This window comes from Sciurus carolinensis, chromosome 3 (assembly GCF_902686445.1).
Source record: "Sciurus carolinensis chromosome 3, mSciCar1.2, whole genome shotgun sequence".
NCBI classification, from domain to species: domain Eukaryota; kingdom Metazoa; phylum Chordata; class Mammalia; order Rodentia; family Sciuridae; genus Sciurus; species Sciurus carolinensis.
The window spans coordinates 51,821,681-51,832,999 of record NC_062215.1 but is presented as its reverse complement, the minus strand read 5'-3'; the positions used below and the strand labels follow the sequence as shown (position 1 = coordinate 51,832,999).

The 11,319-nt window shown below is 48.9% G+C and overlaps 2 protein-coding genes across 3 annotated transcripts; both read right to left on the bottom strand.

Annotated features, from left to right (window-relative positions):
- Positions 1–1,177: 1,177 nt before the first annotated feature.
- Kcnab3 (potassium voltage-gated channel subfamily A regulatory beta subunit 3) lies at positions 1,178–9,100 on the bottom strand. Of its 2 annotated transcripts, XM_047547495.1 has the most exons (14): positions 8,459–9,100; positions 7,121–7,164; positions 6,996–7,033; positions 6,685–6,764; positions 4,888–4,932; positions 4,758–4,802; positions 4,507–4,550; positions 4,245–4,331; positions 3,889–3,974; positions 3,622–3,742; positions 3,443–3,537; positions 3,237–3,357; positions 2,973–3,061; positions 1,178–2,695 (listed from the first exon to the last, which is right to left on the bottom strand). In XM_047547495.1, the coding sequence occupies exons 1-14, from the start codon at positions 8,698–8,700 to the stop codon at positions 2,618–2,620; spliced, it is 1,215 nt and encodes a 404-aa protein (XP_047403451.1). In that variant the 5' UTR covers positions 8,701–9,100; the 3' UTR covers positions 1,178–2,617. The 2 variants fall into 2 exon arrangements, with proteins under 2 accessions (XP_047403451.1, XP_047403452.1); XM_047547496.1 differs by lacking the exon at positions 4,888–4,932.
- Positions 9,101–9,622: 522 nt separating this feature from the next.
- Trappc1 (trafficking protein particle complex subunit 1) lies at positions 9,623–11,233 on the bottom strand. The gene is made up of 4 exons (XM_047546986.1): positions 10,990–11,233; positions 10,764–10,834; positions 10,320–10,458; positions 9,623–10,003 (listed from the first exon to the last, which is right to left on the bottom strand). Exons 1-4 carry the CDS (start codon positions 11,086–11,088, stop codon positions 9,875–9,877), a joined length of 438 nt encoding a protein of 145 aa, XP_047402942.1. The 5' UTR covers positions 11,089–11,233; the 3' UTR covers positions 9,623–9,874.
- Between the last annotated feature and the right edge of the window lie 86 nt (positions 11,234–11,319).

Here is an 11,319-nt window from a genome sequence, read left to right as displayed (position 1 = left end):
CTCCCATGTGCTTCCATCATGATGTTTTGCCTCACCACAGGTCCAAAGCAATGGGACCAAGTGACCACGGACTGAAAGGTCTGAAACTGTGAGCCAAAATATCTTTCCTCCTTTTAAGTTGTTTATCAGGTATTCTATCACAGCAACAAAAAGCTAACACAGCTTACAAGTTCCCTTCTTCAGAAGGCCTTTGTATATGCTATTTTTCCTCACCCCCTCCCCCTTTTTATCCCCTCTGGACTTTGGACAACTGAAGTTTATATTTGGTTGGTGGTCATGTGATTGTTTCTCTTTCCAATTGGTAAACTGCACAAATGTTGCTCTGAGTCTGGTTTTGTTCACCCTTATATCCCTGTGCCATACTATAGTAGAATTCAATAAACAAATGCTTGTTAAATTCATGAGTGAGGTGGTGAAAAATATAGCTAATGTTTATATACAAAGGAGATATGACAGTAAAGGAAGGTTTTTTAAAATTGTTTTTATTTGTTTTGCAAGGGGCTTCTAAATTGCCTCTGAAGGTAGTTCTAAAAGGGGTATTTAAAATGTGTTCAGCAATGGGGTAGGCAACACTATAAGAAATGCATAACTCTCCAAGAGAACTATTTAAGGAGACTATGTGAATTGATAAAATCTTGTGTGTTTGTTACAGAAGAACTAATCATAGTTTAGTCTTACACTTTACTTCTTTGTTTCCTCCACAGTCTTCCAAAATGAGTGGGAGATGATAGGGGTGGATGTAAGTATTCATTAGTTGATCTTGTTGGTTATTAATCCAGTAAATGGCATGCTGCTGGGTTCTCTCTTTTGGAAATAGGTTTTGCTCTGTGCTCCCAGCTTTAGGATCAAGGCAGGATAAAGAGGGGTAGAAAAGAGATGGTGAGGTTGTATTTAAGAAAGGCAGTTCTCATTCTCCTCTGCCCTGATATTTAAGGGTTGTAACTTTCTACCCATTTTCTGTCTCCAAGAAATCAGAGTTCTTTGAGGAAGAAAATAGGGACAATATCTGACATCACACATTTGATTCTACTTTTCTGTCACTCTCATGTCACTGGTTTTCTTTTTCTTTTTTCCCCCCCTTTTAAAATGATAACTCTTCTGTAATCTCAGTGACTCAGGAGGCTGAAGCAGAAGGATCCCAAGTTTAAGGTAAACCTTAGCAATTTAGAAAGACCCTATCTCAAAATAAAAGATAAAAGTGGGGATATTTCACTGGTAAAGCACTCCTGAGCTCAATCCATAGTACAAAGACACATACACACACACACCAAAAACACTTCTTTCCCTCTCTTTGCACTTGACCTCTCTTCTAGTAAATCTTAAAGCCTCTGCCTCAGAACAGCCTCTTACTCAGTCATGAGAAAACTACTCTCATAGTTCCTTAGCATATGTGTGGGTATCAGGTGAGAGAGAAAGGAGGAGCACAAGGAAGAAGTATGACTAATAAAACATTTTAAAAATGGAAAAAGGGCAACTAACTCTTTCATAGAGGAACAACAAAACTAGGAAGCCAGATCATTGGGTGCTAAAAAAGGAAGGAAAATAACCCATGCCTGGGATACCTGGTGCCTTTGTCCTTCATTTGAACAGTGACCAGGAGCGAGATGCCTGCATCACTGAGCTAAGAGAAAACTGGTACTAAGAGTCTTCTAATGATGGGGCAAGAGGACCATGTATGTAAAGCTAAAACCTTACCCTCCATCCCCTGCAATTTCAGATGCTGTGAGAATCAAGCTGAAATTTTATTTACAGTTCCCTGGGAAGTCTTAGAGAGGAACGGCCATCATTATTGCTTTAGGGTTATTGCAGGAGGAAGACTGCAGTCCTCCACTGCTAGGTAGAAAGTCCAGCTCAAGGCTCAAAAGTTCGTTCCCAGACCTTTGTCAGTCAGCCCCATCTCTGTGCCCAAAGACTATCATTAATTAATGCAAAAGCACCACCCAACTTTGTTTTCCAAGGGCCATTTTGGCCAGACCACAGTGTACATGTGCTATCAAATTTCCCTCTGCTTTTGCCGGTGCTGTCACTATTCCCCCCTCCCCACCGGCCACTCTCTGCAAGAACAAAGTATTAAACTCGTTCTAGATTTAAGTCTTCAAATTCCGAGCTGGGAGGCAGAGTTCTGGTTTCCGAAGATTTTCATTTTCTTCCTGCCAGGACCAGCCTGGCTGCCTTTGTGCCGAATATTGTAAAACCCCATTTCCTATGTCCCAGATGACATTGCAACTCAACTTATTAGTTCCTTACCCCTTGATGACATTTCAAGGGTTACTTTTGAGGTACTCTGCATGGTTTTTTCTGGGCGCCGGCAAAAGGGAGAAGAGAGAAAGGAGCGAGACCAAATGGCAGAGAGGGGACGACCCGTAGCTCATGCCGGGGATTAGCAAGAAGGCCTAGAAAGATGCAGCAGTGGGTGGGCGAATTACTTCTCTCCAGACCCACTGCGGAAGGATATGGCTTTGTTCATGCGCATTGCGGCTCTGATCCAGAACTCCTTAATGGGCGGGGCTGCTCTAGCCGCTGCGTGGAGGGATACGGGGGTGGGGTGAAGGGGCGGCTGCGGAGATGCGGTCTTGGGCGGGTGCAGTGGATCGGTTGAGTCTCCGCCCCCGACGGACTATTTCTTGGAATGCGATTTGTTCCCCAGGAGACCGTCTATCTCCATCACTGTCTGCGGCGTTAGCTGGCTCAGCACCTGGAGGAGAATGGGTGGTGGACAAGGCAGTAAATACTGGGTCATCGACGAAAGGCATGAGGTTCAAAGACCCGGGGAAGCACCGCAGTGGGGCCCATTGGCAAAGAACAAGTCGCAACTGTGACCCTGCCGTACCTTGTCGTCTTGGACCTCTCACCTGCAAAGTGAGGACTTTGTATTGGCTAACCTCACAGGACCGTTCTGGGTTGAACAGTGTAGCCTTGACTGCTGGGGAAGGGGACAGAGATTAACCTTGCTACTTAGTCTCCAAACTCACCTGTAGGGAGCCCAGGTGTTCCATCAGCTGCTCTGCACTGGACACCCCCAGCAAAACCGAGCTGACACCCTCACTGCGGAGACACCAGGCTGGGGCCAGAGGAGGGGAAAAAAAGAGAAGTGATGGGAATCAGTGAGCACACAGATTTCAGAAGTGTTTCTGAAGAAGAGGGTAGTCCCTAGGGACAAACTAGCCTTAGGATAGGTTTGTGAAGTTTCAAAGGGAGACAGTTCCCTGCAGGATCCAGGACTGGCAGTATCTCACCAATAGCAAGCTGGGCTACAGTGCAGCCCAGCTGGTGGGCAATGGGGAGAAGGTCCATAACTTTGGCTTGTTGTTTCTTGCCATCCTCACTCTGTACTTTGTCCTTGAGCCACTGGTAGCCCTGGAAGCCAAGGAGTATCAGCAAAGACCTTACCACCACACACAGCATCTGAAGATAACCTCAGTCCCACCATCTCGGATCTCACCTTGATACCGGCCTTGCAGGTATCTGGAACTCGTCCATCATACTTGCTAGTAATGAGACCACAGGCCAGAGGAGACCAAGTGACTGAACCAACACCTAAGAGTGAGAGGTTCAGGTGTGCGAAAGGGACTTAGACCACAGGTGAGGCTGAGTGAAAGGCAGAGATGTGGGGCTGCTTACCAATCTTGTGATAGAGCTCAGGCAACTGCATCTCCACTTTCTCCCTCTGAAAGAGGTGGTGCTCCACTTGTTCACACACTGGAGGAATCAGATTGAACTGTCTGGCCATGGAGTAGGCTTCCTGGGTTGGGGTGGGCAGGAAATGGGAGTCAAAGCACTCCTTCCATTTTCTTCCTCACTCCCTCCCCCAGTGCACTGCAGTTTGGGGTAGCCATGTGAAAAGTGGGAACCAATTGTGGGATGGGGGAAGTGAGGACACAGACTCACCATGATTTCTGCAGCCCCCCATCGGGATGTCCCCCAATATAGGGCCAGCCCTTGGTTGATGACGTAGGTCATGGCTCGCACAATCTCTAGGTACACAGGAAAGGGAAGGCCTCACTGCCAGATCCCTAGAATCTGCCAGATCTGCAGGCCTCTGCCTGCCCCACCAAGACCCCTCAGGATCTCCAGGCAACCAAAGAGGTTTTTATCTGTTCTTCGTCTCCCTCCCTGTCCAAGTCCTATAGTCTAAGCATCTGCTGTGGAGTGTGGAAGGCCACCTGAGCTAGGGCTAGCTTCTTGAGGGTTTAAGAAAGTGCCCAGTTTTGAAGGGCTATCAGGTTTGGGAGTGCTGCTTTTACCTTCCATAGGACTGTTAGGGTCTGAGCGATTGGCAAAGACGATATCCACATATCCCAGCTGGAGGCGTTCCAGGGATCCTCGCAAGCCTTAGGTGGAGGTGAGGAGAGGAAAGTAAGTTCCTCAGTTTCTGTTTCCTAGAATTTTGACCTTACCTCATTGCCATGGCCACCTAAAGCCTCCAATTCAAAGCTTTAGAAAATGTTTCCAACTCCTCTGACTACCACGCCCGTCCACTTCATTTTCCCAGTCTCTAACTCTCACCTTCAATGATGTGTTTGCGACTTAAGCCTCGTTCAGTTTCTGCCCTATAGGAAAAGGTAAGTGAAAGATTAGGTATGACAAAGATAGGTTGGGGAGGGCTGGTCTGGAGCCATGAGGATTACATGAGTCCTCACAGGCAGGATGTGGACCTGCCATAGAAGGTGTGAGACAGCAGTCCTCACCCCCACCCCATACACCTTCATACTAGTCTACTAGGTCATCCTCCCAATCACAGTGGAACAGTCACTTACTGTCCTCCCCAAAAAATCTTGGTGGTGATGACATAGCTTGATCTCCTGGAAAAAGAGAAATGGGAGAACCAGAAAGAAAAGGATGTTTGGATGATCATGTCCCCAGAAACCCTCCAAAACACAGTCTCACCTCCAGCCTTTGCGCTTGAGGATGTTGCCTAGGGTTCTTTCAGCCCTGGAAGAAAGACAATGCAAAGACACCGACCCCTCCAAGGTGGGTCAATTCCTTCCCCTCCTCCCCGCTTTTGCTCTTTTGTATAGCAAAAGTAGCCCATTTGGATTCTCAACTTCATTTTGGACTAAAGAGGGGCTTCTGGAGCTAGAGGTATAGTTATATGATATTCATTTATTAATTCAACAAATACCTCTTGTGTATCAACTATATACTAAGTCCTCCTGTGGATTGCTAGGATGAAGGTAAAAGAATAGATTGGTAGAACCAGGGAGGATACTGCATTGTCTGGTTTTAACCATCTGGGTTGCCTTCCCCCTTCTCAGAGCCTCCCACCCATCCTAAGCTCAGTTCAGATTCTGCCTCATTCACAGAATGTACTCTGATGGCCACAGTCTATGGATCAGGCCTTCTCGTTAGCTTCATTTGAATTGGTTACACAATTCTTCAGCACATAATTATGAGCTAACTTGTGACAAGTCTTAAATTATTATTATTTTTTTAAGTCTTAAATTATTATGGTGAACTCTTCCTGAAATGTTTTACTGTCGTTTGATCTCCTGTGCTTTTTGTTGTAAACACTTAGACCACACGTTTTATCAATGTTGTCGTTTTGTAGTATTTGGGGATTGAAGCCAGAACTTCATGTATGCTAGCAGGTACTCTGCCACTGAGCTACATCTTCAGTCCACTGTGTGTGTACCTTTTTTTTTTTTTTTTTTTTTGGTTAATGGGGATTGAACCCAAGGGCACTTAACCACTGAGCCACATCCCCAGCTAAGTTGCTGAGGCTGGCTTTGAACTTGTAATCCTTCTGCCTTCGTCTTTGAGCCACTGGGATTACAGGTGCACTGTGCCCAGGCGTTGTGCACTTTTTGAGCATGTTGACTCCATAGCAGAACAGTGTTAGGCTCTGTGTTAGGCTCTGTGTTAGTTAGCTGCTCTGTGTTAGGTTCTGTGGAGGATTTTGGGAAAAGCAAGACAAGTTCCATGGAGGGGGAAGCCTCTGAGTTAAGCAGCCAATACAGCTGGGTAAACTAGTAATTAATTATGTGTCAGAAGGCAGTATAATGTGCTGTGTAAGCTCATAGGGGGTGGTGACCAACTTTTGGGGAGCTGGATAAAGGCTTCTTGGAGGAACTGATATTTAGGCTAAGTCTTACAGGATAGGCCATTCTAGGTTTTGGCTACTCCTAGTGAGAAGCCATAGGCATATGATTTGTCCTGGTGAAAATACAACTTTGTAATTCTTATGTAGTTGCATGTAACCATACTGAAGATATATTTGTTGGTTTTTTTGTTTGTTTGTTTGGTACTGGTAAAACCCAAGGACACTTTACCACTGAGCTATATCCTCATTCCTTTTTTTATTTTGAGACAGGATGTCTCTCAGTTGCTGAGGCTGACCTCAAACTTGTGATCCTCTTGCCTCAGCCTCCTGAATTGCTGGGATCACAGGGTTGTACAACTGCATCCAGCTGTTGTTGTTGTTGTTGTTGTTGTTGTTTTCTTCAAGATAATTTTTTTTTATTTGTTAGTTTTATTTAATGTGACTATACAGTTTGCCTATTGGCCTGTAATCTAGAGAGGGATGGATGTTGGGACTATAACTCCCATAATGCTTTGGGGGCCCATGTCCTGAAAGGTTGGACCTTAGTTTTCCTAGAAGTCCCACAGTTCTTTAGTGGGAAATAAGAAGCCCTGGTGGACCCTCAGCCTTCCAGTGTTACTTAGTTCTTTCTCCCCAGTCCTTACTTTCCTGCTGCATAAACTTCAGCGGTGTCAAACAGGTTTACACCATGCTCATAGGCAATTGTCAGCACATCCTCTGCTGTCTAGGAAGGTGAGAGAAAGAGTTGAAGATCACTCATTGCCCCTCAGTTACCTCCCTCACTACACTCTAACCCATGGTACCTTATCCTGCATTTCCACATTCTTTCCCTTTTCTGCATTCTCCAGCCACAGATCCCTCATTCCCCATGCTTGCTGTCCAAACCCCTTTCCAGGTCCTTTTTCTGATTTCCTCACCATCACCCCACCCTGCTTTTAGGTTCCATCACTTATACCTCATCTGAGATCTGAGAACCAAATGTGACCCAGGTACCTGCAGGAGAGAAACCAGGCACATGAGAACTGTGGGAGATAGGCTATGAAAGAATGCCCCGTTCCCTTAATTCCTATTCTGACTCACCCAGGCCAAGACAGGACACTCGAAGACCAGACTTTCCTAGATTCCTGTAGGACACAAAAGCAGAAGGAAAGGGTGGCTCTTCCATTATGAACCTAGGTCGGTCATCAGCCCCCAGCTCCTCTCCTTCCAGACTGAGAAGCCCTCTAGGTGTCTCAGTCCAAAGAAAGTAAACCCAGTAGGCCTGTGGGATTGGGCAGTACTATCCCATAGCAGATCCCCTAAGAATATTATCAAAAGAACAAGTGAACAAATAACTGATTGGAAAGCCTCTATTCCCTCTTATCACATTGAAGATGTACTGTCTGGTTTTTCTTCTGGGTGAACTCTTGTCTGTATTTGAATCATCTGTGGGACATATGGAGTAGGGGGCATCAGGGAATGTGGATGGCTGTGTAAGTACAGACCCTTCAGAGAATGGCACACTCAGGGTGACTTCAGAGTGGAAGAGGTAAACCAAGTCAAGTTCAGGTACTCAGACCAGGGTCCCTGGCTAGACCCACAGATGGGCCTCCAGCAAAGACACATATAGGAGACCTGAAGGGGAATGTGACATGAAAGCCTCTTCCCCCTCCATCTCTCTGCTCCCATTGGCCTGTGAAGACTATCTCCTAACCAGTGAGCACCCTCCTCTTCCCAAGGGGCCCCACCCAGGTGGTGGGCTCAATTTTCCAATCAGGACAGATACATGGAGGGAATCAGATTCCTCAGGTGACAAAGCCAGGTTAGATCAATGACCTCTGCTCACTACCAACCAGGAGTCCCTCTCCCTCCCGCTACTGGGAGTTCTGAGAGTCAGGCTGTCAGTTCTCTGAGATAAAGTAAAATTTCTGCCCAATCTCCCCATCCAGCCCAGTCCCTCAGCATGAGAATGTAGGCTGGTAGTCCTAACTTGCCACAGGCCCCAGTCCCCTTCCCCTTCTGATCCCGGAGAGGTCACAAGAAACGGGGCTCTCCGGGCAGGTGGGGGCAGTATCTGGGTCAGACACCCATATCGGGCCAGAGTGAGAAGTCGTTTCCCTCCCTCCTGTCCTCAGGACACCGACCCAAGGACACTGTATTGGAGGCGGGTGCAGCCTGGAGATCCATGGATCCCCACCCTTTCTAGGGGTAAAGAGGGCAACTCGGGAGCCCCTGGGTCTGACAGGACTCAACCGTGGTAAACTTGATCCTGTCAGTCAGGGGTATTGATAGAGAACAAGAGAAGGACTAAGTAAGAGTGTGTCGGTGACCGAAGGAATCTTTTTACCAAAGTTTGAAAGGGTCTTGGCAGCCATCCCAAGGAAGCCTCAGGGGTCCCGAACCGGGAGCAAATGGGTGGGCTACCCGGCCACCCCATACCTGTATTTCATGCCAGTGCTTCCGCCGGTGCTTTCGCGGAGGGCCCCAGTGGGCGCTGGGGGCCGGGGAACCACAGCGGCTCGGGCCTTAGGGCAGGACCCGCCACCCCCCGGAGGATTCCCGTGCCCCACGCCGACTGGCCCTCCATTACCGCCCCCGGGGCCCGGCCGGGGTCCACACAGACGGTCCTCACTGCTTCGGCTGCGAAGGTTCTGTTCGGTACACGCGATAGACACCTGCATGCCGGCTGGTCAGGGCGGGGGAGGGGGCTCTGAGAGGACGGGAGGAAGAAGCAGGGACACCCCAGACCGGACACCTGGGATTGTAATAGGGCGATCTCCGAGAGAGCGGGAAGGCTGAGGAGGCTGCGGCGGGAGCAACCAGGCAGATCGGGCCCGCGGGGGCGGGCTGCTGGAGGTCGTGGGTTTTGCAGCGGGAAGGGAGAAACGCTGGGGGCTCCAGGAGTGGATATATTCAGATACGGGGGGCGCTGTTCAGGAAGTAGGAGAAGGAAACGGATGAGGGTAAAGATCAAGGACAATCCTCAGAGGGTAGGGACCCAGGGACAAGGGGTGGTGGGAGAGGGATGCCACTTCAGCCGGAACCGCAGCGGGACCCGCCGGGCTTCCAGTCGCGTCGGCATCCAGCCCAGCTTATCAACATGCAGGCGCCGCCCCCTCATCTGCATAGAACCGCCCGCCTCCCTGCCAAACCAGCTGCACATCTGTATGAGCCCTGCCTGCTGAAGGCTCAGTGGCTTGATTATTCTGTGTGCTCCGATGAGCTCGAGATCCGATCTTAGGCGCGTAGTTGCCACACTTTCTGGACCCAAGGCATGTCAGCCTACCCTCTACCCAGTGGTTCTCAGTTGGGAGGAATTATGTCCCCCAGGAAACATGTGACAAGGTTTGGAGACATTCTGGTTGTCACGACTGGGGGCGAGGAAGGATGTACTAGTACTACTATCCTTTAGCAGCAAGAGTTGCTGCTAAAATCCTACAAAACACAAAAAGGAATTTCCAGCTCAAGGTGTCAACAGTACAGTTATTGAGAAATCCTTGGTAAAACCTCTTTGCAGGTTTGGGGAACATGGCCACCCTAGTTTCTACCTTCAACTGGGGCAGAACCAGAAGGGTCCATTTAAACAGACATGGTCAGGCTACATAAGGTGACAAAGTTTATTCTGTGCTTCTCGTGGCGTCATATTGGGGTTAAAACAGGAGAGAGGGACGGAATGGACATACAGGGACTCCTGTGGACTTCATTCTGGAGAGGAGGGTATGGGGTGGAGGTCGGGCTTTATGTTTTTGCTGGGGAGGAAGGTAGATGGAGGAACGGAGTGGCCTACAGAGGGGGCCTCAAGTTAGGAAGGGCCCCAGGCAGTTCAGACTCTCCTGAGGGGTTAAGTAGCATGCTTCAGCCCGCTCGGGCAGAGAAGAACGGCAGGGAGCGCACATAAGAGTCAAGCCGGGAGCGGAAGAGTTCACTTTGCACAGTTTGGCCCAGTGGGCATAGGGGATTCTTCACCACCAGCTCCACGTACAGCTGTGGAGAAAGGAGTAAAATTCTGACTTTTTGGACATTTCTAAATTTCAATCCCAAATCTAGTATAACCTCAGGGGTGTGTGAACACACAAGGAACTAGGACTGGGAGGCAAGCACTCCCTTAGGAGAAACCGTTGGTGGGAATGTTTAAGGATCTAAAGACTTTCAAGGATCTAAAGGCCTCCGAGAGAATTCTTGAGTTTAACAGAGATACAATACAGTAGGAATAGGGCAGAAAACCTGAGGGACTTGGGAGGTTCTCTGTCTGTGGCTGTTAAGGGGTTATGATGGAAGGGTCCCTCGGGAGGACACTGACCGCACTGTAGATGTGGTGTAGCACATCCCGAATGGGTCCAACGCCTAAGTCAGTATTCATGACAACTTTGATACCAGTGGGAGTCTCGTAGTAATGGAGTTTGTAACGGCTAGTTTGGAAGGCCAGGAAGCCGTCCTTCCTGCAGAAATGAGGAGGGTGTTAAAGATGGCAGTGGAATCTCTTCCGAAGAAATACTTCTGATCCTTCAAAGTCGACTCCCTCTTCGTTTAAGCATATAGTTTGTAGGAACCTGGTTGAGTAGACACCTCCCATCTTCACTGTTCAGTTTAGCGCCCTCTCCTCCCCCCCTAAAGCTTCAAAACTCTCACTCTAAGCCTCTCTACTTCCTCCTCCCCGCTTTGGAAGCCAATGTCCCTTTCATTCTACAAAACAAGCCCCTCTGCCCCCCAATTCCCAAAGATAGTCCTCCTCCTCACGGCGTACATGTCTAGCGGGGACATCTTGCTGACAAACGAACGGATAGAGAATAGCATCCCGTACATCAGCTTGTACTCCTAGAAGGAGAGGGACAGAGTTAGGTCTCAGTTTTGGGGGGAGACTGGGTGGAGGTTGGGAATCAGCCGGGATTTGGAGAAGAGGGGTTGGGCTGGGACTGTGTACGTTTGGAAGTGCGAGGTCACCAGGACTGTAGCCGGGGCCCTCTCGTCACCTCCTCCTTGGGGATCCCCGCTTGCTTCTTGCGGTGCCACTCGCTGTAGTGCAGACACACTCCATTCCGGTCAAATAAGTATAGGTTATGGACAGTCATCTGCAGGACAGGGAATGTAAACCTCGTCCCAGGGTCGCTCCCACTCAGTAGGCTCGGATTCTCCGCCGCGGATCCCTCCAACCAAGTGGGGACTCCACCTCCGGACTCACCGGAATTGCTCTGAGCGTCTTGGAGCAGCTACTTCCGGTTTCCTAGCAGCCCCGCCCCTTTGGGCTCTCGAACTGCAAAAGCAGGGCATTAACTCCGCCTCAACACCTTTAATCAGACTTG

Coding starts and splice junctions, on each gene's coding strand:
- Trappc1 (XM_047546986.1), bottom strand. CDS start 11,088: ATGACTGTCCATAACCTATACTTATTTGACCGGAATGGAGTGTGTCTG. Junction 10,459..10,763: donor AAGATGTCCCCGCTAGACAT/GTACGCCGTGAG, acceptor TCATTTCTGCAG/GAAGGACGGCTTCCTGGCCT. Junction 10,004..10,319: donor TACACCACATCTACAGTGCG/GTCAGTGTCCTC, acceptor CTTTCTCCACAG/CTGTACGTGGAGCTGGTGGT.
- Kcnab3 (XM_047547495.1), bottom strand. CDS start 8,700: ATGCAGGTGTCTATCGCGTGTACCGAACAGAACCTTCGCAGCCGAAGC. Junction 7,034..7,120: donor AGTGTCCTGTCTTGGCCTGG/GTGAGTCAGAAT, acceptor TCTCTCCTGCAG/GTACCTGGGTCACATTTGGT. Junction 4,933..6,684: donor GAAGTTTATGCAGCAGGAAA/GTAAGGACTGGG, acceptor TCTTTCTTCCAG/GGCTGAAAGAACCCTAGGCA.